The sequence below is a fragment of the Hippopotamus amphibius genome, chromosome 1, assembly GCF_030028045.1.
Source record: "Hippopotamus amphibius kiboko isolate mHipAmp2 chromosome 1, mHipAmp2.hap2, whole genome shotgun sequence".
NCBI classification, from domain to species: Eukaryota; Metazoa; Chordata; class Mammalia; order Artiodactyla; family Hippopotamidae; genus Hippopotamus; species Hippopotamus amphibius.
The window spans coordinates 37383446-37410611 of NC_080186.1; the positions used below are offsets into that span (position 1 = coordinate 37383446).

General features: G+C 39.5%; 1 protein-coding gene across 7 annotated transcripts in view; it reads right to left on the reverse strand.

The window, feature by feature from the left end:
* GPBP1L1 (GC-rich promoter binding protein 1 like 1) overlaps positions 1-27166 on the reverse strand; it is a 58061-nt gene that overhangs the window by 1120 nt on the left and 29775 nt on the right. For all 7 annotated transcript variants that reach the window (XM_057709387.1, XM_057709378.1, XM_057709413.1 and 4 more), the window contains exons 4-11: positions 25195-25324; positions 24518-24804; positions 12285-12357; positions 10618-10811; positions 3585-3725; positions 2960-3118; positions 1633-1757; positions 632-734 (exon numbers count right to left, since the gene is read on the reverse strand). In XM_057709387.1, coding sequence (XP_057565370.1) covers positions 632-734; positions 1633-1757; positions 2960-3118; positions 3585-3725; positions 10618-10811; positions 12285-12357; positions 24518-24804; positions 25195-25324 — 1212 coding nt within the window. The remainder of the gene's footprint in view (positions 1-631; positions 735-1632; positions 1758-2959; positions 3119-3584; positions 3726-10617; positions 10812-12284; positions 12358-24517; positions 24805-25194; positions 25325-27166) is intronic.

Consider the following 27166-nt stretch of genomic DNA (forward strand, 5'->3'; position numbering starts at 1 on the left):
TTGAGATTTCCTATTTCAGCAAGTTCTCAGGTGATGACAATGAGAGGGGAACAGAGTTCTGAGTGGTAAAGTCAGCCTATACTTTTCTTTATAGGATTTTAACACCATTGTTATTTATGCTTTAAATATATACCAGCAGAACGTTTAAGTCCATGAGGTTTATAGAGACCTGGCAGTGTTTTACTCAGGGAAAGAATCCAGGCGTTTGTGGCAGAAATTCAGATAGGTTATTTGGCTTCTTGGCTTTGGCCAGAGTACCAGAGGGACACCACAGGGCTGGAAGCAGAGGAAGATTGGCCTGCTTCCCCAGAGACCAAGAGCTCAGCCCATAACCCTGGAACATAGCCTTGCGGTTCTGATAAGGAGTTAGAGCTTCCAGGATGAAATAACATACTGCGTTCTGAAATCTGCTAACTACTGATCTGGTTTTTGTGTCCACCACTGGTGATCCCCATGGCCTGGGCAGAATGAGATGCTCCCTCAGTATTTCTACAATGGCAACTTATTGAGTAAGTTTTCTTTTTCAAGGTCTTTCTCACACCCTAAACTGGGGCTTCCTAAGGACAATGATTGTCCTAACTCCTTTCTCTCCTTCTCATTAACTGGTCTCCAGCAAAAGTTTATGACATACCTGCTCTGTCTTCATGTGGAACTCTTTGAGCTCATCCTCTGTGAGGGGAAGGCAATTCTCATCATTTTCAGGATACTCCTGCCATCCCATTGCTTTCAGTAACCTGGTGGAGACAGGTCAGGCAAAGAAAATATACCTTTAAGCATAAGCGGGAAGCCCACAACTTTCCACAGAAGCTTTCCTGCCCAGGGGCAATGGTACCCACTTAGATGTTAGAGAAGAAACTTGGGTTTTTCTTTTCTTCCCAGTGGGATAAGCTTTAATTATGACTACTTAGGTGCCTGGAATTAGATGGAGGATCTCTATCTCCATAGTTGCTCTTTCCAGGGCAAAAGAGCTATACAGAAGGGACAGTAGAAGCAGCAGAATAAAGAAGAGTCAAACTATCCCATGGACAAAACAGAAGAAATCTCACTTTGTCTCCTGTGAGCACATTACTACACAGACACATGTACCCAAGTTCTCTTTTAATCTCATGGCACTGTGGACTCCATCACCTTGTGATCTTGTTGACCCCTTTTAAAGTTCCTCTGGATAGGAGAAGGTACTTGGCAGGCCCCATCTGCCATCCAGTTGCCCAGACAGCTTGGCTGGCTCTGTGTTCAAGGTCCTCATTTAAAGAATAAGCTGCATATTTTGGGGCCTCATGAATCCCAAGGCCCTTCAAAGGGTCTTGGGGTAACTGCTCACTTGGGCCAGGAGGGGCCAAGGGGCCACCACAACAGCCCCAGGAAATAGGTCTCACCTCACCTCACCCCTTCCAACTAGAGCCGTAAACTGAGTCTGAAACTAAACTACAAGAAAGCCTTGGAGATGAGGATGTGAAAAGCTGGCCGAGTCTGTAAAGGAATACCCAGTGGGCATCAACCTGCGGCACACAGAGAGAACAAGCTGTGATGCTGTGGGCACTTCTCTTTACACTGAATGATGAAATGTCTTATGTATGTTCAAAGTCCTTGTAGGCCATACAAAGCACACGTTGTGATCTGATCCTCACTTACCTGTGCTCTGCTTCCAAAGAGTGAGAGAGGACCTCCCCTTCATCTTCTACGGGGAGAGCAAGACCATTCTGATGACAGCCTTCCTCTCCATTTTCCTTTGGTTCAGGTGTGCTGTTGTCCTCTGACTGTAATAAGGAAAGGAAGGACATATTTGGTTTAATAATCCTCTGGGGCAAGATAAGCAATCTAAGAGATTAAGGAGTCAGAACCCAGGAAAATGCTTTCTAGAAGATGACCTCAGCCCATAGGTTTTTCCCCACTTAAAAATGAGAACTTGCTTACCTTGCTAAGATTTCCAAAGGATACCAACTGGCTACCATCTTAATAACTTCAGGTTATATCAACTGTGGCAGAAGCTACTAGGCGTCTATGCAATATCAATTTTGTATTCTTCCTTACTGATTTGGAGTAAGAAACCAGCTTTTTAAAAGTTTACTTTCCTAGACTCCGTTGCAGCTAGGAGTGGCTGGCTGTTGGACATCTGGCCAATAAAATGTAAGTGGAAATTGCAGGGGTGGCTTTTAAGAAAGCATTTAAAAATGGGACAGACATCCCTTTTCAGGTTTTTGGCTCTGTCGCTTCCCTAACTAGAATGTGGATGGGAACACAACTACCCTAGTCCAAGGTGACCAGAAGTTACAAGCTTCCTGATAATATGAATGAGCTGCCATTACCCTCTTGGACTGGGAACTCTAACCTTCCTGTTGTAGAATACCAAAAAAATCCCGCTTGTTTTACAGTTCTGTTTGTCAGATTTTCTTATATTACAATTAAATATAATCCTTAAAGGGACTTCCCTCGTGGTCCAGTGGGTAAGACTCCACACTCCCAATGCAGGGGCCTGGGTCTGATCCCTGGTTGGGGAGCTAGATCCCACATGTATTCCGCAACTAAGAGTCCACATGCTACAACTTAAGATCCTGCATGTGGGAATGAAAATCCCACACACGGCAACAAAGATGCCATGTGCCGCAACTAAGACCCGGAGCAGCCAAAATAAATAAATAAATCAATATTAAAAATATATATATAATTCTTAAAAAAGCTTCTATAATTTACCAACTTCTTATAGCGTGACATTCAAGGCTTAAGCAGTGTTGCCCTGTTTAAGAGCACCAAGTCCCAAGGCAACTATCATTGAAATGAGCCCTGATTTGAAATATGCTGAATAAAGAACTGAACTCACTTTATCACAGACTGTTACTCCTCCAGACAAATCTCTGTACATTTTAAAAATGTGCCACATCTTTTCTCCCTTAAGAACAAACAGTACATAAATAACATAGGAAAATACTTATGTTGTCTCAGAAAAACCCTATGCTCTTACATCCTCTAGCTTCTCACAGTCTCTGTTCTCTGAGAAGTCTCCGTTTCGGTCATCCTTCAGTGTCTTCAGGAACTCGCTCTTCCTGTCAGTAGTTCGGCGGGTCAACTTGGTCAGGCGAGAGGAGCTGATCTCAATTGGAGGAGTGGTGCTGGCGGGGCTCTAGGAAAATACCAGAAACAGGTTGCTCCTGACAGCAAAGAGTAAGTACTGGGATTCTCTAGGTCACTTCTACATGGTACTGCTTTCCAGAATCTGGTAGCCTATCCATCACGCTGTCTTTTATCAAAAATTGAACTATCCTTTTCATTTAAACAGACTTCAGCTCTGCAGAATTTTTACAGTGAAAACCAGATGGTTTAAATAGCACCTCTCTGATCTTTCTCCAGACGCCAGCATAAGGCCAGTCTAACACAGGCCAACACTGGTCTACCACAAGGCAACGACCCCACCCCACTACTGCCCATCTCTGGATGCTAATGGGAATCACCAGTAAAGACATGACTCTGAGCTAAGAATAGCTACAAAGGAAATGGAGGTAGAGCTGTACATGTCACACTTATCTCAGTTTAAGTGAATGGGAGATCGCAACTTTAGAAAAGGCTGCTTAAGCTTTATCTTCACTCACCTCTTTGGGAGAGCTTAGAACTATACCACCAGCCAGTACTACTGGTTTGGTAACAGAGATTGGACTGGTAAAAGCAGACTCCCGGCTAGAGGAAAGGGATCCTGATTTGTGTTCCATTCTGTTAGCTTTCCACGCACTGGGCTACATGGGAAGAAAGAACAAATCAGTCACAACAGCATGCAGATAGAAGCTCAGCATGTAAGATCATAAAGCAAAGACTGAAATGTTATGTGGGAACATGAATTGCAAGAGCTCACTTGTCTCACCACGTTTGGGAAGTATACAGCCTTAAAGGAAAAAGGCAGATAGGAACCAGAAAAGCCATGGGATATTAATAGGTATCTCTCAAAGAGAGAGCTTTAGTTCAAGAAGCCTGGGAGATGCTAGGCTGACTATAGTTCAGCAACAGGTTTCTTTTACTGGGCTATTTCTCAAAGTGTTTAATTATATATGTGAATTGAGGGGCAAATATAACACACAGCATTTTCTAAACTTATTTGACCCCCTAAATGTTTTCTTTTATAATGTGCTGTTTGTTAACCTCTGATGTAATCCTGACAAAGCCCCACCCCTGCCTCTAAAATGCTGTTTTCTAGGAACACTGATGGCAGGAGGCTAGTTACAGGTCAGGGTGAGCAATATAAATGGCTGGACAATCCTGGTTTAGCCCAGAGGCCCTTCTTTTGTTCAGCCTGGGCCCATTCTGCCACTCTAGCCCTGGCTCCAGTTATGATGGCAGCTGGAATAACTCCATTTTTTCCTGAGTCAATCACTCTGTCTGCAGCACATCAATGGGGTGAGGCTGAAGAAAGTAAAAAAGTCTGTTTTTCCAAAATGATACAATTAGAACCAAGAGACCTCTAGGACAAAGGCAGCGGTGGGGTGGGGTGCGGTGCGTAGGGGGAAGGGTTGGAGTGAAAACAATTTCTTGTTAGTAAAGAAGATACTATAGGCTTTAGAAAAAGAATAAATTTAACAGTTATCAACTATGTACCAAATGCTTGTTCTATTTTATTTGATTCTTAACCCAATCAGGTATAATTCTTGTAAAATTTTTACAGAGAATTACACTGACTTTAGGACAGTTATGTAATTTGTTCAAGGTTACTCAACTGGTATACAATACTGTTTTCCACAATGCCTCCAAAAAGAACATGCAAGCAGATAAAAGAAGGTTACCAAATGCCTTGTCTTGTCTTTTAATATTTCCACCTTAGGGCACAGAAACAGGTGAGTGTCTGCCACAGTAGCATAATAGGTTTGCCAAACAGTGTTACATGCAACAGGGTACCTACATCTCTGTCCAACTTTATTCCAACTTAATTTTCAGTAATTCAAACACTATATTATATAGCTGACTGCTCACTAGAGAAAACTATTATGCTCTGTACCCCCTTTATTAGAGGAGTTATATATGTAGAAATCCACTAAGGTGAGGCACAAATTATCACACATAAAATAAGCTACAAGGATATATTGTACAACATGAGGAATATAGCCAGTATTTTATAATAACTGTAAATGGAGTATAACCTGTAAAAATTATGAATTACTATATTGTACACCTGTAACATAATACTGTACATCAACACACTTCAATCAATCAATAAAGAAAAAAAAGAAATCCATTAAAGTGAACCACATATCAGCTGTTCTTTCTTTTTAAAAATATCCTCTTTTCCTCTAAACTCCAAATCAACCTCAACTTTCCACCTCAAATGATCCTGCCTTCTCCTACTGCACTGAAGTCACTGGATCCAAACTCTCCCCAATTCCCTCCTTTGCATCTCATGTTCCTTTGATAGCTCCCCCTCCCTTTCTACTATTCTACATCTGTTTGTTCTCATTCCTTTGTGAATTTATCAATTGTCTCCTTTGTATCTTTTAATCTCCTTCTCTCTAGTATTTCCATTTTATCTACAAACATGCTAAGCTGGGGGAAAAAAACAAAGATATATTTTCCCTTATATTACAATCATTTTATTGCCAAACTTTTCTGCATAAGTCAGTATCTGCTGTCTTTCACTTGCTCATTTCTATTTAATTCCCTGCGATACTCACCTCTATCTCCATTTTAATAAAACAGCTCTTTCAATAAATAAACAAAAATCTTGTCTTCATATTACAATGGTCAGCTTTAAAAAATCTGTTTTTAGAATGAGAGATTACTCGTTACCCATCTTTTCTGAACCTGTCCCTCTTCCCCTTCTCAATTCCCCGATGCTTCATTCTCTTCTCACCTGAATCCCTTTCAGTCTTTTCAGTGGACTTAGGCGTACTCAGTGCTCTTCTACTGGAATCTGTTCCTGGGTGAACTTCATTGGAAAAACTAGTTATGTGTAATTGTTTAATCACTTAAATTGTTAAAATAATGTAGCTAATATGACCCCTAAACTCTCACCCGAGCTTTTATAAAGACCTCCATCATTTGGCTTTAGTCTTACTTCTCCCCATCACTTCCCAAGTACCAGCCATACTTAACCACTTGTCTTTTCTCAGACATGACATGTTTTAGCTCTTTTTTTTTTTTTTTTTTTTTTAAAATAGTTCCCCTGCCTGGAATGCCCCACCTACTTGCTCCCTAACAAACTCCTACTGTGTTTTTTGTTTGGCTGCGCTGGGTCTTCGTTTTGGCACACAACCTATTGCCCTGCAGCATGTGGGATCTTAGTTCCCTGACTAGGGATCAAACCCACATCCCCTGCATTGGAAGGTGGATTCTCAGCCAGTGGACCACTAGGGAAGTCCCACTCCTACTGTTTTAAAACTACCATTTGTTGGGACTTCCTAGGTGGTGCAGTGGTTAAAAATCCGCCTGCCAACGCAGGGGACATGGGTTCGAGCCCTGGTCTGGGAAGATCCCACATGCCGTGGAGCAACTAAGCCCGTGCGCCACAACTATTGAGCCTGTGTGCCTCAACTACTAAAGCGCCTAGAGCCCGTGCTCCGCAACAAGAGAAGCCACTGCAATGAAGAGCAGTGCCCACTCGCTGCAACTAGAGAAAGCCCATGTGCAGCAATGAAGACCCAACGCAACCAATAAATAAATTAAAAAAGACCGACCCCCCCCCCCACCACCAAACCAAGCAACTACCATTTTGTTGACTACTTAGGATATGTCAGTACTATATTCCAAGTACTTAGAGTGGCATGAAGTCTGACTCTAAAACCAGAATACTCATCTTCCTCTCTCTTTTTTATCCTTCAAGATGGGAAGCATTCTGGGCCAGTGGAAACAGCCCTAGTTGAAGTCAGACAAACCCATTTTAAGAATCCTGACTGCATTATTTTATTAGCAATGTAACCTCATATTACATAATTTTCTACATCCTAGATTTAAAGTAAATGTTATATGTAAAAGGCCTAGTGAATGTCCTGGAACATAGTAAGATGTCAACATATGGTAGTTCTCTTTCCTTTGCCACTTCAAAGCCCAGTTCAAATATGACCTCACCTGTAAAGACTGACTCTCTCCCAGCAGGGCAGTATAATTATTATATTTGTCTCTTCACTAGACAGCAACTCTTTTTGAGATTATTTTTGTGACTCTAGTGGCATATAGCTTTTAAACACACAGATACTCAATGTTTAATAGCTGTTGAATGCCTAGAGAAAATGAATGAATGGATAAATCCACATCTGCCTACTAGTTATCTCATCTCTCCCTTCCTCTAACATCTCACATTCAAGGGTCCCAGAAACACTCTCATCAACTTTTCCCGAAAATTCTTTTTCTATTCTCTAACTTCAGTGAAATGGTTCCACAGTTACCCAGTTTCCTGGGGAAGAATGCTCAGTGTCCTGTTTTCCTCCTCTAATTTGCTTACACCGTGTGCCATTACCACTCCCTTCTCTTCTCACTTGCATTATCCCTGTTCAGGCTTCACTACCTTTTGCAAGGACAGTTAACAGCAGACTTTACATTAGTTTTCCTATCTTCATTCTATCCTCAAGTCAGTTCTACATAACAGGGATAAACTGATCTTAAGCTCTGTGTTATGACTTTTATCCTTGTCACTTTTTCTGCCCCAAAAGATTTCTGAGATCCTTGAGGATATGACATTATCTCACTCATTATTATACTCCTCTTCTACAGTCTAACAGAATGCTGACATTTCAAATGAAGTAACACAAAAACTCTTAAACTGTAAAAGGAATGGAACAAACAAAAGGTATATGCTGGCATTCTGATAATAATAGCTACCATTTATTACCACTTAAAAGTACCTCATTTACTCCTCAACCCTTAAAAGACAGGCACTACTACTTCCATCTTATATGATGAAACTGAGACTTAGAATGTTAAAAACTTGTCAAAGGTCATATCACAAAGAAGGAGCACAGTGTCATCTGTCTACTTCAAAGTCCTGCTGTTAATTTCCATGCTAGTTTCTTTCTTTATAAGAGTTGCTCTCTTGACTGAATTCACATTCTTTTCCCTTCTACATCAGAGGAACAAGTATCCTTAACCCCTTTCAAATATAATTCCAGGACTCCCCTGGTGGCTCAGTGGTTAAGAATCCACCTGCCAATGCAGGGGACACGGGTTCGAGCCCTGTGCCGGGAAGATCCCCCATGCCGCGGAGCAACTAAGCCCGTGTACCTCAATTACTGAGCCTGAGCTCTAGAGCCCTCGAGCTGCAACTACTGAGCCCAAGCGCTGCAACTACTGAAGCCTGTGCACCTAGGGCCCGTGCTCCTCAACAAGAAGAGCCACCGCAATGAGAAGCCCACACACCACAACGAAGAGCAGCCTCCACCATGCGCCACAACTAGAGAAAGCCTGCATGCAGCAATGAAGACCCAACACAGCCAATAAATAAATAAATGTATTAAATAAATGAGTAAATAAATAAAATAAATTCCACCTGTCAATCAGTTTATTCCCATTCATTTCTTCTTGGGCCATGATCCTTTAATGACCTTTCCTCAGGGGCTTCTTCCTACAGATTTTCTTCATCCTTTCAGTTAACTTTACTACCACCTATATTCTTTCCTTTTACTATCAAGTCTCAAAGGTGCCACTACCTCCATTTCCACTCACATAACTCCAGAATCCTATGAAATCTGGTTTTTTAGCTTTACACTACTCTCCTAAAACCTCAATTCAAAGGTCACCAAAAACCTTCCAACTACTAAGGTCCAAATCCCCTCTTTTCAGTTATTTCCCTCAACTTGTCAATAGCAATTAAGTGCTGACAACCCTGGCTACTATCTTAAACTCACCCACCCAGATGTGTAATGGTATACGATTTTTTTCTATGTCTGAATTACAATTTCTTAGTTCTATTGACTATGTTGTTATTTTCCTAATATTTATGAAACAGTAAGTATTTCCTCAAGGCTTATTTTCCCATTTTCTTTACTTTCCTTCTCTCCTTCCTCTCAGAGATCTTATCTACCCTGAGAGCTACATTATCACTAGGATAATGACCCCCAGTCCTGTTATTTTTCCAGTGCCACCAGGTAATTAGAATGGTTCATTCACCATCCCTCAAATATACCCAGTATTTTCTATTTTCAGAACATTTTATTTAACCACCTCTTCTCATTTGTAATACTCTCCAGACTTTTCTCTGACTATCCAAATCTGGACCCTCCTCCAAAGATCTGCTCCAATTACAGATTCTCAGTAAAATTCCCCATGATGGTCCTAGTCTAAGCTGATCTTGCTCCTCTAAACTGTGTAAATAAATAGTGTTTAATTAATTTAGTTAACCCAAATCAAAAAGATGTTTTAAGGATTTGTTATTTTATTTCATACACAATTACATGACTTTATATTGTTATATCTTGTCATCCCAATTAGACTTTCAGCTCATGAAGGGTCAGGACCAATGTTGTACTTCTTTGTGTTGCTCTTAAGCACCAAACAGGTGCTCACACACAGAGAAAAGTGAACTAATGCTCACTGGTTTTTCCACTCAAAATAACACAGTAAATTCTAATTGTTTCCATAAAGTGGCTGGAATTCATTCAAGCAATTATTGTGTGCTTTTTGGAAGGTGCTAGGGATACAAATATGAAAAAGACCCTTAAGGAGATTACAACCAAATGAAGAAACAGATACAGTAAATGCTGTGATTAGAGACAGAGTGCTTTTCAATCAGATACAAGGCTTAATTAGACCTTAAGGTGTACGTGATAGAAAAGGATTCACAGAGAGGATGACATAAATATGAAGGAAAATCTCCCAGGTAAAAAAAGAAAGGGCAGTAAAATATAAAGGACAGATTGGGCTTAGGTTATAATTACACACGCCAGTGCTAAGGTGTCTGGACACTGCAGTATAACATCAGGGGTTGCTAAGCCATGACCCACGGGCCAAACTGACCTGAGGCCTACTTGTGTATGGCCCAGGAGCTAATAATGTTTTTTAACATTTTAAAGGGTAGGGAAAAAAAAAAAGAAAAATATTACAAAAAGACCACATGTCATGTAACCAACAAAGCCTAAAATATCTATTATCTGACCCTTTACTGATGAAGTTTACCAACCCTTGCTATGTAGACGGTTTGGAATCACTGAAGGGGCTTAATGGGAAAGGATGTGATATATTCCAACTGTTTTAGAATAAACATTCTGGCAGTTCTGTGGAAGACAATACAGGGAGATGAGGAAACAGAGGGGTACACTACAACAGTAGGTATGAGATGACAAGGGCATGGGATATCACAGAGGGAAAAACTGACGGGGACTTGATAACTGCTTGGCAGAGGGGGATGAGTAAGGAAGGAGAAAGCAGCCATGATACTCAGCTAAGTGATCTGATGAATGCTGATGTTATTAATGAAAACAGCAAATCAAGAGATGCAGGCTTATGAAATGAAGCTAACGAGTATGAGAGGCCTACTAAAATGTGGTTGGCAGAGGTCGGGAGTTTGGAGACAGAGTAAAATACTATACATATAAACTTAACGGTACCAAATGAATAACTGTTGAGTGACTCAACAGGAAAAAATAACTAAATTTTTTTCTTATTTGTTGTCCCAACTCTGCTGTATAAAGTTCTTACACTGATTCCAAATCATACCTTGGATGGAGGTGGCACAGGCTTAGGAACCAGGTTCTTATAGACACTGGGAACCATGGTTGACGATTTGTTTCCATTTGCATGGTGAGACCCTGGTGAGGTGAATGCAGCAGAGAAGGCAGCAGCAGGATCTTCTTTGGAAACTTTTTTGATGACTAGCATTTTGGAGGGCTGCTTGGCACTAGGTGGGTTTTCTGCAAAATACAATAGTGGAGAGACAAAACAATGTCAAACTTACTGGTTAACATGAAGCATAGTTCAAATGAAGGCCTCACTTTCAATAAAGAGCTGACAGCTGAGACTAAGTGATAAACATTTCCTGGTGTGCACTTAACAGATACCCTCAAAAGTGACACTACTCAAAAGGCAGGAAAAAAGGCAGTATATGAAACACTTGATTCTAAATTCATAAACAACCAAAAAGCCCAAGGATGTTAGCAGTCTTTCAGGGGTATAACATGTCTCGTGCACAGTATGATCACTCAGGTACAGACCAAATAAGAATACATCCAAGGGTAGCAACTTCTGTCAGCATGAGAATAGAGAGAGGTGAGGAAATTGGAGACAAGAGTCTGCTATGGGATTTTCTGATGAGGCAAACTGGAGCAAAGCTATACATTAACAAAGAGGAAATGGTACAGCAATTGCCCTTAATCCTGTAACTAAAGATCCAAACCCAGTATTTAGATACACTAAAGCCTTCTTAATAAGATGCCTGGCTAATGAACATATCTAATGTAAGAACTAGGAGAGTACAATTTGTAAATGCCAAAGATCCTAATGCCACAGGATCAGGTTTGGTTTGAAATACACTGATTTGTCTATTAACTTTGTATAAGGCTAGTTATTCCCAACATATACATACAAATGTGTGTATTTATAGGTTTATCCCTGCCTTATACAACAAACATTATTTATAACTGTTAAAAAAAAACCAGCAGCCACTCAGAGAATGGAACCTGGTTGAACAAAATGTTCTATAGGATGTGGTATTATATAGCCTTTCAAAGAACACTTTAGCAGAGTATTTAGTAATATGAAACAATGGTTAGAATATATGTCTACCAAATATTAAGGAGACAACTATAAAACACTGAAATTCAAAAATTACTTCTTATGAGCATATTATATTATTCTCCCTTTGCTTAAAATCTGCTTTCAAATTCAGGGCTCTACAAGTTCTCAACCATCTGTATTCTGACTCTACTACTGTTACATTTCAATGGTATTTTGGGGGGGCAGAGTAAAAGCTAATAGGTGTTAGTTACTATGTGCAAATGGATGCGATGAGAAACCGGAGATAAAGAAACAAACAAAAAAAAAAGAGATAAAGAATTTTTTCTCCTCTCCCTGCTAAGAAAAATTTAAAGCTGTGCCTTTAAAATGGCGAAATCGGGACTTCCCTGGTGGTCCAGTGGTTATGAATCTGCCTTCTAATGCAGGGGACATGGATTTCGATCCCTGGTCGGGGAACTGAGGTTCCACACGCTGCAGAGCAACTAAGCCTGTGCACTCTGGAGCCTGCACACCACAACTAGAGAGAAGCCCTACGCACTGCAACGAAATATCCCACATGCCCCAATGAAGATCCCGCGTGCCGCAACTATGACCCGATGCAGCCAAATAAATATTTCAAAAAAATAAATAAAATGGCAAAATCTACCTACCCCACACTCCAGAAGGAGTCCCAATAGGTCTGCATGGCTGATTCTGTTTGCCAGCTTCTGGATTCAAAGAAGGCTAGGAAGAAAGGGATATTAATGGTTGATACAGAAAACTAATCATTTTGGCACTTTTTGCAAAGTAGCTTTCACCATGGAACCTATCAAATACTGACAACAATATATCAGCAGCACTTATTTATTGCTGTATTCAGAATTAAATAAACAGATGATGTTGAAATGCAAAATCAATAGGTCTTATACTAATCTCAGGCTCTCTTGGCTTTCATTTCCTTTAATATAAGAGGATTAAAAAAATTTTTTTTTAAATAAACAGACTAAATGTGCAAGTTCTCATCTTCCTGTAGGCTGTATGCCAACTAAGGAGGCACAGAAGGGTGAATGAACAGAAAAGTGAATCACTTTCCTCAGATTTAAGGAGCACAATCTGGTCAGTGAAATGTGTAGTATTCATAGCATTTCTAGTAAGAATGCTTTAGGGAAGAGGCGCACCATGTGCTAGGGACTGTGCTAGGAATACAAAGGCAATTAAGACCATTAAGAATACTTATCCCCACAAGGGTCACAAACTTACTGCAAAGATAAACTTGTAGACAAGTAAGTACAATAAAAGGTTATGGGGGAACTTCCCTGGCGGTGCAGTAGTTAAAATTTCGCCTTTCAATGCAGGGAGTGTAGGTTTGATCCCTGGTCCAGGAACTAAGATCCCACATGCCTCAAGGCCAAAAAACCAAAACAAAAAATAGAAGCAATATTGTAACAAATTCAATAAAGACTTTAAAAAACAGTCCACATCAAAAAAAAAAAAAAAAAGATTACAGGGGCTATGATAAAAATTCATATTAGGGAAGAAGTAGTTACTAAGGACGGAACAGTCAATTTCACTAGGAAGAGAAATGCTACCAGAAAAGGTTTCATTAGAGGAGACTAAGAAGGGGCCTTAAGAATGAATTTCGAAGCTGGAAAATGGGTGATTCCAGGAACAGAATGCTCAATGAACACCAAAACAGGAAAAACACAAAAAAGAACCAAATATTCAGAGATCTGCAAAGAGTTCAGCATTTGTACTAGGGAATGAGAGGACCTTTCTTTAGGGAAAGCAATGTGTGGCAAAGTAGATAAGAGTCAGATTGTGAAGTATTTTTAAGGGAGACTGAATTTTATACTTTAGGGATGGGGATCCATCTCTCATGTAAGGTTAACATGATCCAATTATTAGTTTACAAGACTGGTAGCAGCTTGAAGGATATATTTCAGGGCTGTAAACATCAACTAGGAGTCTGTTAGGAGAGCAGTTTCATAGTTCAGGAAAATATGAAGGTGACAGGAGTAGAGAAAGAGATAACAGGAAGGATTAAGAAGTGTTAAAGGGTAAGACTCAATGAATTGTACGGGGCTGTAAGGATGACAGTGGTGTCCAAACCCAAACTTTACAATCTGGTAGAGTAGAAAAATGACTTTTCAGCACAAATGACCATGGGACATTAAACAAAAATTAGGAAAGATACACAGACTTGACTACCGAGCTTCTGAATCAAAATCTCCAGGAGTGGGGTCCCAGCAGGTGTATATTTTCAACCTGTCAAGAGGAGACCCACTAGGGACTTTCCTGGTGGTCCAGTGGCTATGACTTTGTGCTCTCAATGCATGGGGCCCAGGATCGATCCCTGGTCAGGGAACTAGATCCCACATATGTGTCACAGCTAAGGGTTCACAAGTCACATGCCACAACTAAAAGAAAAAAAAAAAATCCCACATGCTTCAACTAGGATCGGGCACAGCCAAATAAGTAATTAAAAAAAAAAAAAAAAGAGACCCACCAGCATAGAAGAAGCATGGATACAATTTGAACTATTAACCAAGTATACAAATGCACAAATCTACGACAGTACATGGACAGGTAAATACACTCTTCTGGCTGGAACAGTACATGTAGGAGGAGTCTACAGGGACAAAGTGTGACAGTATAAAATCCTTGGCTCACATTTTCTTTGCTTGAGCATTCTGATTGTTACACCATTGATTTGTGTTATAAAGCTCTGCTGTCAAAGCGTATCTGATTTTCTTTCTAAGTCACTTGTTCTTTATGTCTGGATGTCAGAAGTATATTTTTCTACTAAGTGTTGGTTGTTCTGACTGTCCTTTCAATTTGTAGTTTCAAATCTTACTGTATTTCATAAAGTTCTTCTTGAATTACACTTTTTAGCACTTAAGCTATTCATTTTTGTTATTTTATAGTATTATAATTTTTGCAGGGGAGATCTTTGGATTTTTTTCCCCCAAATTTCTGTATCTTCATTTTTTCAATTCTAAATTTTAATCTATTTGTTTATTTTCATTTAAAAAGCTTCCTGGGGACTTCTCTGGTGGCACAGTGGTTAAGAATCTGCCTGCCAATGTAGGGAACACAGGTTCGATCCCTGGTTTGGGAAGATTCCACATGCCTCGGAGCAACTAAGCCCGTGTGCCAAAACTACAGAGCCTGCACTCTAGAGCCCAAGAGCCCCAACTACTGAGCCCATGTGCCTAGAGCCTGTGCTTTGCAACAAGAGAAGCCACCGCAATGAGAAGCCTGTGCACCACAGCTAGAGAGAGTCCAGGTGCAGCAACGAAGACAGAACACAGCCAAAAAATAAAAATAAAATAAACTTAAAAATTAAAAGAGCTTTGTCTTCTAATTCTTGAAAAACACTAGTGTTTGTCTTGTGCTCCTTCTTGTTTAGTCTTCATTTTCCTGAAATATTTTACTACTTTTTCCCCCAGTTCTAGCACTGTGAGATTTTCTGGTTATGTTGTTCTTGTATCATGTATTCAATGTTTAAAATAGCAGGTTATGGTTCTTATCTGTTTTGTGCACATCTTACAACAGGTGTACTTTGCACTGTCTGTAGAAATGTTATTCTGTTTCTTACTCTCTTGATCCTTTTATGCCGTTCATTTTTATGTGATCAATTTTTGTGAATGTGGGTCAAGAGAGCTTTCTAACATCTCACTTTATAGCTCTCTTTGGTTGTTTTCATGGAATGCTCAAAAAAATGCCATATTTTCTTTGATGTCCCGGCTCCCCTCCTCCTCCCCACGCCTTTTATCTGAACGTTCTCTTCTCTTTGTTTCTATTGTCTCTGTCCCTGCAGCTCAGCCTGGATCCTACTTCCAACAGTTTTGTCCTCAGTGAGGGGTTTCGTTCTGGATGGGAATATTGGCTAGCTAGTATTAAATGTAACAGAACTCTGTGCTGGTTATCATTTTATTGCCTCTTGGTTCCAAAGTCCTCCTTTCTGCTTGCTCTATGTAAATGTATCTGGGCATTTAAAAAATTTCCCTTTGTTAGTTTGCTGGCATGTTAATTTTGTCAGTAAAGAGCAAGGAGAGACTTTTGCTTCTTGTCCCTGTGTGATTACTCAGCAGGCTCCCACAACACCCTGCTCATGCTAAGCCAGGTTCTAAAGTGCAAGTGAGTGCTGCTTGAGTGGTTTTGTAGCAGTGACATCTCCCATGAACAGCTTTACGAGGTACTCTAGAGGGCAGATGTGCTTTGGAGAAGCACCCGAGCAACTGGTCTGCCATTCAGTGAGCCACAGCTAAGCCCTTTCCAATAAGGTATAGATCTCAATCCTGGGGTGGTAATGGGGCAACAGGGGACTCTTCCTTGGGAACTCTGTCTTAACCCTAGGGTTAGTGGCTGCTCCTTGTATCTGACAATTAAAAAAAATTTATTTATTTATTTATTTATTGGCTGTGTTGGGTCTTCGTTGCTGTACAGGGTCTTTCCCTAGTTGTGCTGAGCAGGGGCTACTCTTTGTTGCGGTGTGGGGGCTTCTCTTGTTGCCGAGCACAGGCTCTAGGCACAGGCTCAGTAGTTGTGGCGCACTGGCTCAGCTGCTCGGTAGCATGTGGAATCTTCCCGGACCAAGACTGGAACCCATGTTCCCTGCATTGGCAGGCAGATTCTTAACCAATGAGCCACCAGGGAAGTCCTATAGATTCTTTAGAACTCTATATTCTTTATAAGTTCTTTATATTCTTTAGAGTTCTCTTTACTACTTACTAGACAATCACTCATTACACCTCATCCTGTTACAGTTAATAATTCTTTATATTAACTTGCCTTGTTCAAATTGTTATGTGATTTCTCTCTCCTGATTGGTCCAGTCAGAGACTTTATACCTTATCCCAGAACATCTCTGTATTTACTAGTTTTGAGAATATGGAAAACCACTCCTAATTTCTAGCTGATGTTCTCAAATGTTCTCTAAGCTTTCTAGAACAATTACTGGCTCTTTTGGAAATCCTGGGATTGTCAGATGCCTCTTGTTTCCTTCAATTTCTCCTGCACAAACGCTAATACCTAATACCACTCAGGTCTTACAGCATTCAGTGGCTTGTTTTTATGTTGTTATACCTCACTTTATTTTGTTGTAGATGACATCCACGGATTTTTTTGGTTCTTCAATTCTAGTTGCTTTGTGTTCTTTCTTATTACTTAAAAATAATTTCAGACTTACAAAAACAAGTTGCAAAAATAACACAAAGGGGACTCCTCTAGTGTCACAGTGGATAAGACTCTGTGCTCCCAACGAGGGGGCCCCGGGTTTGATCTCTGGTCAGGGAACTAGATCCCACATGCATGCCGCAACTAAGACCCCAGCACGACCAACCAACCAACCAACCAACCAACCAATAAATAAATAAATAAATAACAATGATAACACAAACAGTTCCTGTATATCGTGCATCTAGAGTCTTATGTCAACATTTTACCGCATTTGCTCCACCATTCTCTGTAAATACATATATTTATATTTTTCCTTAACTATCTTCAGGTTGAAGGACTTGATGCCATTTACCTTTCAATATTTTATTATATATTTCCTTAAAAGGATATTCTCTTACATAAAATCACAGTACAATTATAAAAATCAGGAGAACTTCCTAGGTGGTGTAGTGGTTAAGAATCTGCCTGCCAATGCTGGGGACATGGGTTCAAGCCCTGCTCTGGGAAGATTCCATATGCCATGGAGCAATAAGCCCGTGCCCCACAACTACTGAGCCTTTGCTCTGAAGCCCATGAGCCACAACTATTGAGCCTGAGTGCCGCAACTATTGAAGCCCACGTGCCTACAGCCTGTGCTCTGCAACGAGAGAAGCTACCACAATGAGCCCGCGTACCACAACGAAGAGTAGCCCCCATTCACAGCAACTAGAGAAAGCCCGTGTGCAACAATGAAGACCCAATGCAGCCAACAGCTAAATAAAAATAAATTTTAAAAAATTAGGAAATTAACATTAATAAATACTATTATCTAATCTACAACTCTTATTCGAATTGAACATTGATATCTCTTACAGGAAAACGAAGTTTAAAAATCACTGTGTCTGTCGTCCAGTATCCAGTCTAGGTTTACATGTTGCCTTTAATTGTCCTATCTCTTCAGTCTTAATTTGGAACTTTTCCCACCATGATCATAACTTTTTTGTTTTTGTTTTTTTTATAGTTGTGGCACACGGGCTTAGTTGCTCCGTGGCATGTGGAATCTTCCCAGGGCAGGGCTCGAACCCATGTCCCCTGCATTGGCAGGCGGATTCTTTACCACTGCGCCACCTAGGAGGTCCAGATCATAACTTTTTAAAAGAGTATACAGGCTAGTTCTTTTGTAGAATCTTTTAAAATTCTTTCATATAAACCTCAGTTTGAGTGTGTGTGATTTTCCCTCATGGTTAGATTCAGGTTACGAATTTTTGGAGAGTATTCCTCAGTGAATCACATGAGGAGGCTTGTGGTATGTTTATGTCATGACCGGTGACATAAATCTATTTTTTAATCAAATAACATTTATGTACAATGAAATGCACCAATACTAAGTATACCATTCCATGAGTTTTGAAAAATACTTACAACACCCCCCCAAATCTATAAAGATAAAAATACTTTCTACAACCAGAGAAAGTTTCCTAATGCCCTTCCTCAGTCTCCACTCCATACAGGCAACCACTGTTTTTCCTTCTCACCATAGATTACTTGCCTGTTCTAGAATGTCATGTATAAGGAATCATACAGTATGTACCCTACTGTGTAAAGTTTCACTGAGATTCATCATGTTGTTTTATCATTCTTTTTTTTTTTTTAAATAAATTTATTTATTTATTTATTTTATTGGCTGTGTTGGGTCTTTTTTGCTGTGCGCAGGCTTTCTTTAGTTGCGGTGAGTGGGGGCTACTCTTCATTGCGGTGCACGGGCTCCTCACTGCCGTGGCTTCTCTTATGGAGCACGGGCTCTAGGCGCATGGGCTTCAGCAGTTGCAGCACATGGACTCAACAGTTGTGGCTCACGGGCTCTAAAGCACAAGCTCAATAGTTGTGGCGCACGGGCTTAGTTGCTCCACCGCATGTAGTATCTTCCTGGAGAAGGGATTGAACCCGTGTCCCCTGCACTGGCAGGTGGATTCTTAACCACTGCGCCACCTAGGAAGCCCCTATCATTCTTTTTATTACTGAATAAGTAGCCCATTACATGATTACACCACAATTTTCTATTCCTGTTTTGACAGATGCTTAAATGGTCTCCTGGGAATTCCCTGCTGGTCCAGTGGTTAAGACTCCATGCTTTTACTGCCGAGGGCCTGGGTTCAATCACTAGTTGGGGAACTAATATTCCGCAAGCCATGCAGCACAGCCACCAAAAAAAAAAAAAACTTTCCAACTTTATGTTATTATAAATAAAATTACAATAAACATACACAGACTTTAATTCTTCTTTAGCCACTACCTATAAGTGGAAGTATTGGGTCAAAGGTTAAGGTTTATGTTTAGTTTTATAAGAAACTGCCAGACCTTTTCCCCAAAATGGCTGTACTACTACACACTCCTACTAACAATGTATGAGAGTTGCAAGTGCTCAAAAATGTCATCTAATTTAGTGTTTTCAGACTTTTAAGTATTAGCCATTCTGGTGGGTGTGTAGCAGTATTTCATGGTGGTCTTAATTTGAATTTCCACATTTCCTTTATGACTAATGACAGTGATCATTTTTTTCATATGCCTATTGGCCATTCACACATCTTCCTTTGTGAAACATCTGTTCAAATTTTGTTTCTGTTTTTTAAAAAGTTAAGCTGTAGGAGTTATTCACATTATGAAAACAGGCTCCTTTTCAAATCTATGTTCTGCAAATATTTTCTCTGAGTCTGTGAGATAACCAGAAGTTTTAAATTTTGATGAAGACTTATTTATCAATGATTTCTTTTATGGTTATTGCTTCCTGGGTCCAAAGGAATCTTTTTTTTTTTTTTTAAATCCTCTATGCGAGAAAGGTACTCTCCTAAGTTTTCTTCGTTTCAGGCCTTACATTTAGGTCTATAATCCATCTCAAATTCATTTTTTTGTATGCTAGAAGGTAGGAGTAGAGAAGTGTACCCCACCCCCACCCCCATATCTATAGATACAGTTCCAGCACAGTTTGTTAAAAACACATTTCTTTCTCCATTGCCCTGCTTTGGTACCTTTGTTGAAAATCAAATGATCATATGCATGCAGGTTTATTTCTGGACTCTCTATTCTGCCCTGCTATCACTCTGTCCTCATAATAATGTTACATTATTTTGATTACTGTAGCTTTAGATAAAGTCTTCAAGTTAGGGAGTATAAATCCTCCGATGTTCTTTTTCAAGATTGCTTTAGATATTCTAGGTCTTTTCATTTCAATATAAATTTTGAGATAAATCTTTCACTTTATGTAAGAAAGTATGCTCATTGGGGTTGTGCAGAATCTATAAAATTGATGTCCTAATCATGCTGAGTCTTCCTAAAAATTTAAAGCCTTCCAATTCAAAACATATTTCTCCTTTTATTTATACCTTTAATTTCTCTTGGCAATATTTTGTGGTTCAGTATTGATGTCTCACATCTTCTGCTAAATTTATTCCTAAGCAGTTTTTAAAGTTTTCTTTTTTAATTTTATAAAATGCCTGTTGCTAGTACAGTTGACCATCAAACAATGCAGGGGTTAGGAGTGCCACCCTCACTCAGCACAGTGGAAAATCCAAGTATAACTTACAGTAAGCTCTCTGTATACATATAAGCTGTAGGGTTCTGCATTTGTGGATTCAATCAACTGCAGATCATACTGTAGTATACACAACTGAAAAAAATCTGCATACAAGTGGACATGCGCAGTTCAAACCCTTGAACATCATGTTGTTCAAGGGTCAACTGTATATAAAAACACAACTGACTTCTTAAAAAATATTGACCGTGTATCCTAAAACATTGTTAATTCTTTACAGTCTTTAAGATTTTCTGTGTAAGCAATCACGTCACCTGAGAATAGAAACTTTTATTTCTTCCTTTTAATTTTTCTTTTTTTTTAAATGGAAAGATTATTTTTTATTTTTCATTTATTTTAAAAATTTTACTTATTTTTTTGCCTGTGTTGGGTCTTTGTTACTGCAAGTGGGCTTTCTCTAGTTGCTGCGAGCAGGGGCTACTCTGCGTTGCCATGTGCAGCCTTCTTAGTGTGGTGGCTTCTCTTGTTGCAAAGCACGGGCTCTAGGAGCATGGGCTTCAGCAGTTGTGGCAAGGGGGCTCAGTAGCTGTGGTGCACAGGTGTAGATGCTCCTCGGCACGCGGGATCTTCCCGGACCAGGGATCGAACCGTGTCCCCTGCATTGGCAGGTGGATTTTTAAGCACTGCGCCACCACGGAAGTCCCTATTTCTTTTTCTTACCTTACTGTACTTGCTAGGCTCTCCAGTACAATGTTAAATATAAGTAGTGAGAATAAACATCCTAATACTGCTCCTGATATTAAAGGGAGCTCTGCTTTTATCAGAGAACTTGGAAAGACTCAAAGCTATGGCTACACTGTTGCTACCTTCTCAGAATCCCTTTTCTTCACAAATTCCTTACTCCTCAAATTCCATACACATTAAAGCTTCAATCCTACAAGACTCTACCCTCCCACATGGCTCCTCCTTTTCCAAGGAACAGTGTACCACTTATCACAAATTCATTCCCTAATCCTTGGCAGGGCATATCAAACTGCCAAATACAAAGCTCTCACCCACATTTAGTAACAGCTACCATTTGAAAACCTGTATGTTGGACTTCCCTGGTAGTCCAGCAGTTAACACTCCAAACTTCCACTACAGGGACCTCAGGTTCGATCCCTGGTCAGGGAACTAGGATCTCCCATGCCTCCTGGTGGCCATTTCAAAAAATAAATAAATAAAAAAATTTAAAAACACTTAGACTTCCCCGGTGGTCCAGTAACTAAGTCTCTGCACTCCCAAGGCAGGGGGCCCTGGCTTGACCCCTGGTCAGGGAATTAGATCCCACATGCTGCAACTAAGAGTTTGCATGCTGCAACGAAGATCCCCTCATGCAGCAACTAAAGATTCCATGTGCCACAACTAAGACCTGGCACAGCCAAAAAAAAAGACCCCACCAAAACATTAAGGTGCCAAGGTCTGTGCTAAATATTTCACATACATCATTCAACATATCTTTATTCTTTACTACAATGTTGCAAGGTAGATATTACTATCCAACAACTCAGGGGAAATTAACTACTCTTTCTTGATATATCCCATTCTTTTTCAACCAATCTCTTCTTAATCCCCCTTATTGCTATTCCACAGGTTCTGCTCTAGGCCTCCTTTCTGAATATATTACTTTCCTTGGGTGACTCTGTCCACCCATAAACCTAAACTACTATCTCTATTTCCATGTGCACACCTCTGACCGATCTCACCCATATCTTTGGTACCAAGACCTTTTTATTGTCTATCCTCCAATTCCACTCCTCCTGTTTTTCCTTTTCAAATTAATTACTTATTATTCATCAATTCCCTTTGGATAGAAATCATATTTTTGACTCTTCTCTAGTTACAATGCCATGGTTCCAATCCTTTAGATTTATCCTCCAAAACAAGATCTTCAACAACCTAAATGTCTGTCAACAGGAAAAAGGATAAACAAATAGTATATTCATGCAATGGAATATTTACTATACAGCAGTGAAAAAGATATAGAGCAGGGTATCTCAACCATGGCACCAGTGACATTTTGGGCTGGTTCTTTGTTATAAGGCTGTCCTATGCACTGCAGGAAGTTTAGCAACACCTCTGATCTTTACATACTAGATGCCAACAGCACTATTCCCAGCTGTGACAACCAAGATTTCTCTTTGATACTGTTCAATGTGCTCTGAAAGAGGTAAACTTGCTCCTGGATTGAGAACCACCTGATCTAGAGCCCTGTGTATCAATACAGACAACTGTCAAACAATTTTAAGCAAATAAAAGAGAACTACAATACGACAGTATTCACATAAAGATCAAAATCAGGCAAAATCATATTACAGATTGCTTATAGATACATTCATATAGTAAAAATTTACCAAAACATACACGAGGATGATAAAACACTGAAATCAAAACGGTGATTACCTCTAGGGGAACATTAGGAGAACACGATTAGGGAAGCTTTAACTGTGTCTATGACATCTTGCCTCTTTTGTAAAAGAATGGTCTACAGTATACTGGGCAAAATGTCAATATTTCACAAAGCTAGGTTGTGTGCATATTTGACTGTTTTCTCCATGCTTTTATGTACACTTAAAATATTTCATAAAAACATAAACACAAAATAAACTTGCCTTATTGATTTTGTTCAGGTTTGATGTGATAGCAAACTTCCCTTTAAATCACTTAGCAGATGGATAAAATACCTTAATATTTTTCTTTCCATTGTCAATTCATTTCCCACTGGAATGCCAAAGAACTGATAACAAACATTATCAAACTATGCCAATCAGTAGCATAGTACCAGTTTAAAAGGTACTCTAAGTAAGTGCCACTGTAAAGTTCCACACCAATTCTTGTTTCTTATAATCTCTCTCTCTCTCTTTTCTTTAAATTAAAGCACATAAGAAACTTAAACTATTAAAGAGATCCAAATAAACTTGTTTTCTATATGCTCAGCTGGCTGCGCTCATAATACAAGATGTATCTTAGATAAACATTCAGGTCAGATGTAAATTATAACTCTAGTAGGTCCAGGAGGATCCCATATGCCACAGAGCAACTAGGCCCATTGCCACAACTACTGAGTCTGCGCTCTAGAGCCGTAAGCCACAACTATTGAGGCCTAGTGCCACAACTACTGAAGCCCATGTGCCTACAAGCCTGTGCTCCATAACAAGCGAAGCCACCACAATGAAAAACCTGTGCACCGCAACGAAAAGCAGCCTCCACTCGCCACAACTAGAGGAAGCCCTCATGCAGCAACGAAGACCCAACACAAGCCAATAAAAAATAATTAAAAATAAAAATAAATAAAAAATAAATTAAGAGCCCCCCAGGTCAACTGCTCGACTTGGGAGAAGAGGGGCTGATGCCTAAATTTTACTCTTTAATTGGCTTTGATAACATAAAATGGCTGTCATAAAAGTGACTGGCTACTTAAAAATAATGAGCTGCATTATCTAATAGGATTGCCACTAGCCACATGTGGTTGCTGGGCACTTGGAACGTGTGTTGCCTGTATTAAGATGTGCAACAATTATAAAACACACAAAGGATTTTGAAGACCTAGTACAACAAATAATGTAAATTATCGCAGTAACTTAAAGATAATGACTAAAGATTAAAATAATAATTTGGACATATTTGGTTAAATAAAATGTATTATTAAACTTTCTGAAGGTGCACAAAAACTCTACTTTTGGTTTAGATGTCAAAAGGCATATAATTCAACACACAGTAGCATCAAGTTTTACTGACTATATGGGCAACAGCTAAAATACTCCTAACTGCACGTTTCTAAACTTATCACAATTGTTTTATATAAGAGGGCAAAGTCAAGAGGAAAAAACCCCTTATGACAGTTGGAGAAAGACAATTTAACATTCAAGACTACAGTTTTACATAAATATATCTGAATACTGAGTCTTATAAAACTTAAAGAAAAATGAGAATTTTTTTTAAGTTCCAACGGCAAAAAGACGAAAAACTATGAAGATTTGCTAAAAGTTACACAGCTATTTTGGTCATCATCTTCATACTAACCAACTCCTTCCCTGTACTTCCTAAAAACAATAAAAGTCTAAACGTAGGGACTCCCTTTTTAGTGTTTTCTGAAATATTCTCATTATAAACAGTTTTTTATATATAAGAATCATTTCTTAGGTTTTAACTACACAACTTAACCTTCATACTTACAAAGTCTTCCTCTTCAAACTGCAACTTTTCCACTTTATCGTCTTTCTTCTCTTCCCTAATCTCTGTAGGTGGCTTTTCCTGAAAGGTACAGCCTTTCCGGGAATGGAAGCTGCCATTCCAATGGCGATGGTTCCCTGTGCCACCCCCACTACGCTGGCTCATGCCATCATGACCTCGGGAAGAGCTGTGCCAACCAGATGGGTTCCCTGTGATTCCAGCATATGCTCCCTTAGAGACACCAGAGTCCACAGAATCATGGCGGAACAGGGAGGGCTGGTGCCAGGAATCTGAAATAGTAAGGAAAAGTAACACATTAGAGTATTTGCTTCCTGGAAATTCAGAAACAACTGGGCCGGATGCTTCCTGATCTAGTTTACAATACTGTCAAAGCCCTTCAGGGGACCTTTTTAAAAAAAATTAAGTCCACATACAAAAAAAAAAAATAACAAGATACATCTTTTTGTTTTAATGTAATTTCTATTATGAATTTTTCAACTGAATAAATGACTCAAGAGAATCTAAGAATGTTAAATTTAGAAAGCCATACAGTTGAGTAACTACTGGAGGAGCTGAGTATTATGTTTACAAAAGATCATTATTCCAAGATAATGGACAAGTATCCTCAGCCTGGGCTTGATCTGAGTAGCTTAGAGTCCTGGAAGTTGGATATGTCTTACCTCCTGTCGTTCGTAGAGGTCCATTGTTAAAAAAGCCATCAGAGGAATTATGTCGACGACGGCTTACTCCAAATCTACCATCTCCTCGGGGTAGGTGCTCTCCGTGTTTTTCGAAGGTGGCTGTAGGTGACTAAGATGATAAAGTACAGAGAAGCAAAAGGATAAGTACATATCAGTCCCCTTCAGTATCTCAGGCTTTGCATCAGGCCTTTACAAAACAAGTAACACTGGTGGCAAAAATCCCCATTGTGAGCATATGGGACATAGTTAAGGGTCCTCTGAGTTAGAGAAGCCCTATGTTACATACTTAATCATTAATTGAATTAACAGAAAAGGCAACTACTTCAATCATTTGCATGAAAGAGTGGGAAAAAACCTGTCAATATCCAAAGGAATAAGCTGCAAAACTTCACACTTAAAAATGCTGTTAATATTGAAAGGAAAAGCAAGATGCTTGCTTTAGAAAAAATTCTAGGGACTTCCCTGGTGGCGCAGTGGTTAAGAATCTGCCTGCCAACGCAGGGGACACAGGTTCGAGCCCTGGTCTGGGAAGACCCCACACGTCACGGAGCTACTAAACCCATGCGCCACAACTACTGAGCCGGCACTCTAGAGCCTGTGAGCCACAACTACTGAGCCCGAGTGCCACAAGTACTGAAGTCCAAGCACCTAGAGCCCAGGAAGCCACCCGCAATGAGAAGCCTGTGCACCTCAATGAAGAGCAGCCCCCACCTGCCGCAACTGGAGAAAGCCCATGTGCAGCAATGAAGACCCAAGAGAGACAAAAATATATAAACAAATAAAAAAAATAAATAAGTAAAATGCAAATTTAAAAAAGGAGGATACAATAATAAAAAAAATTATAAATAGCTTTATCATTTGCATAAATTATTCTAGAATTGAAGAGAAAGGAACAGTTTAAATGGCACCTTGGCAGGCCATTAACAACCATACAAGAGTTCTTATAGTTTTATAAAACCCTTATTTCCAAACATTATCAATACTCATAACAAGACTATGATTTGGCTCATCCCCATTTTACTATTTACATATGAGGAAAGAGGTCAAGAAGAATAAGTCTCTGAGAGGTTACACGGCTAAAAAGGAGCATTTTGGGAAACACTATTACAGGTGAATTCTAATATTCCTTCCTATTCCAAATAGTTGTATTCCATGACAGTCTTTAGTCTCAAATGATAGAAACCAAAGTCTAAAAAACCATGAAAAGTATGGATACATTTGACAAGGGCTTACAGGAGAACTATAGGTTGGGGTAGAGGCATCTTTACATCTTGCATTTCCTTATTATTAACATCCTCACCAACACTTGGCTTTGTCAGTCTTTTTTATTTTAGTCATTCTAGTGGGTTACAAAGATTTTCTCCTTTCTTCCGAAAGTTTTATGGGTTTCAGCTCTTTAATTTGGTTATGATCCACTTCAAGTTAATTTTTATGTATGACATAAAGTAAAGGTTGAGGCTCTCTCTCTCACCCCCACAAAGATACCCAGCCCTAGAACTACATGTTAAAAAGACTATCATTTCTGCATTGAATTACCTTGGCACTTTAGTCAAAAATCAACTGACTATACGTACAGGACTATTTTTGAATTTTCTATCCTATTACATTGCTTTATCTGTCTATCTTTATGTTAATACCACACAAATTTGCTTATTTTAGCTTTAACAGAAATATTTAAATCATATTTCCTAATTCTTTCTACTGAGTTCATTGTGCTAAATCAATTATTCTTTACAGGTATGAGATCTGCATACTTTTAAATGCTTTCCTGGATCCCACATCTAATCTCTCAGGCCCACTACCCCCAACCCTTGGGTCAGATTATGTCAATTATGAGATTTGGGGAATTTCACAAGGGCAATTCAAAATGAAGTTTAGAGCAAAGGGCTGTGGATCTACACAGACCAGGAACATCTTCCCAAAAATTCATATTTAAAAACAGGGAAGGAAG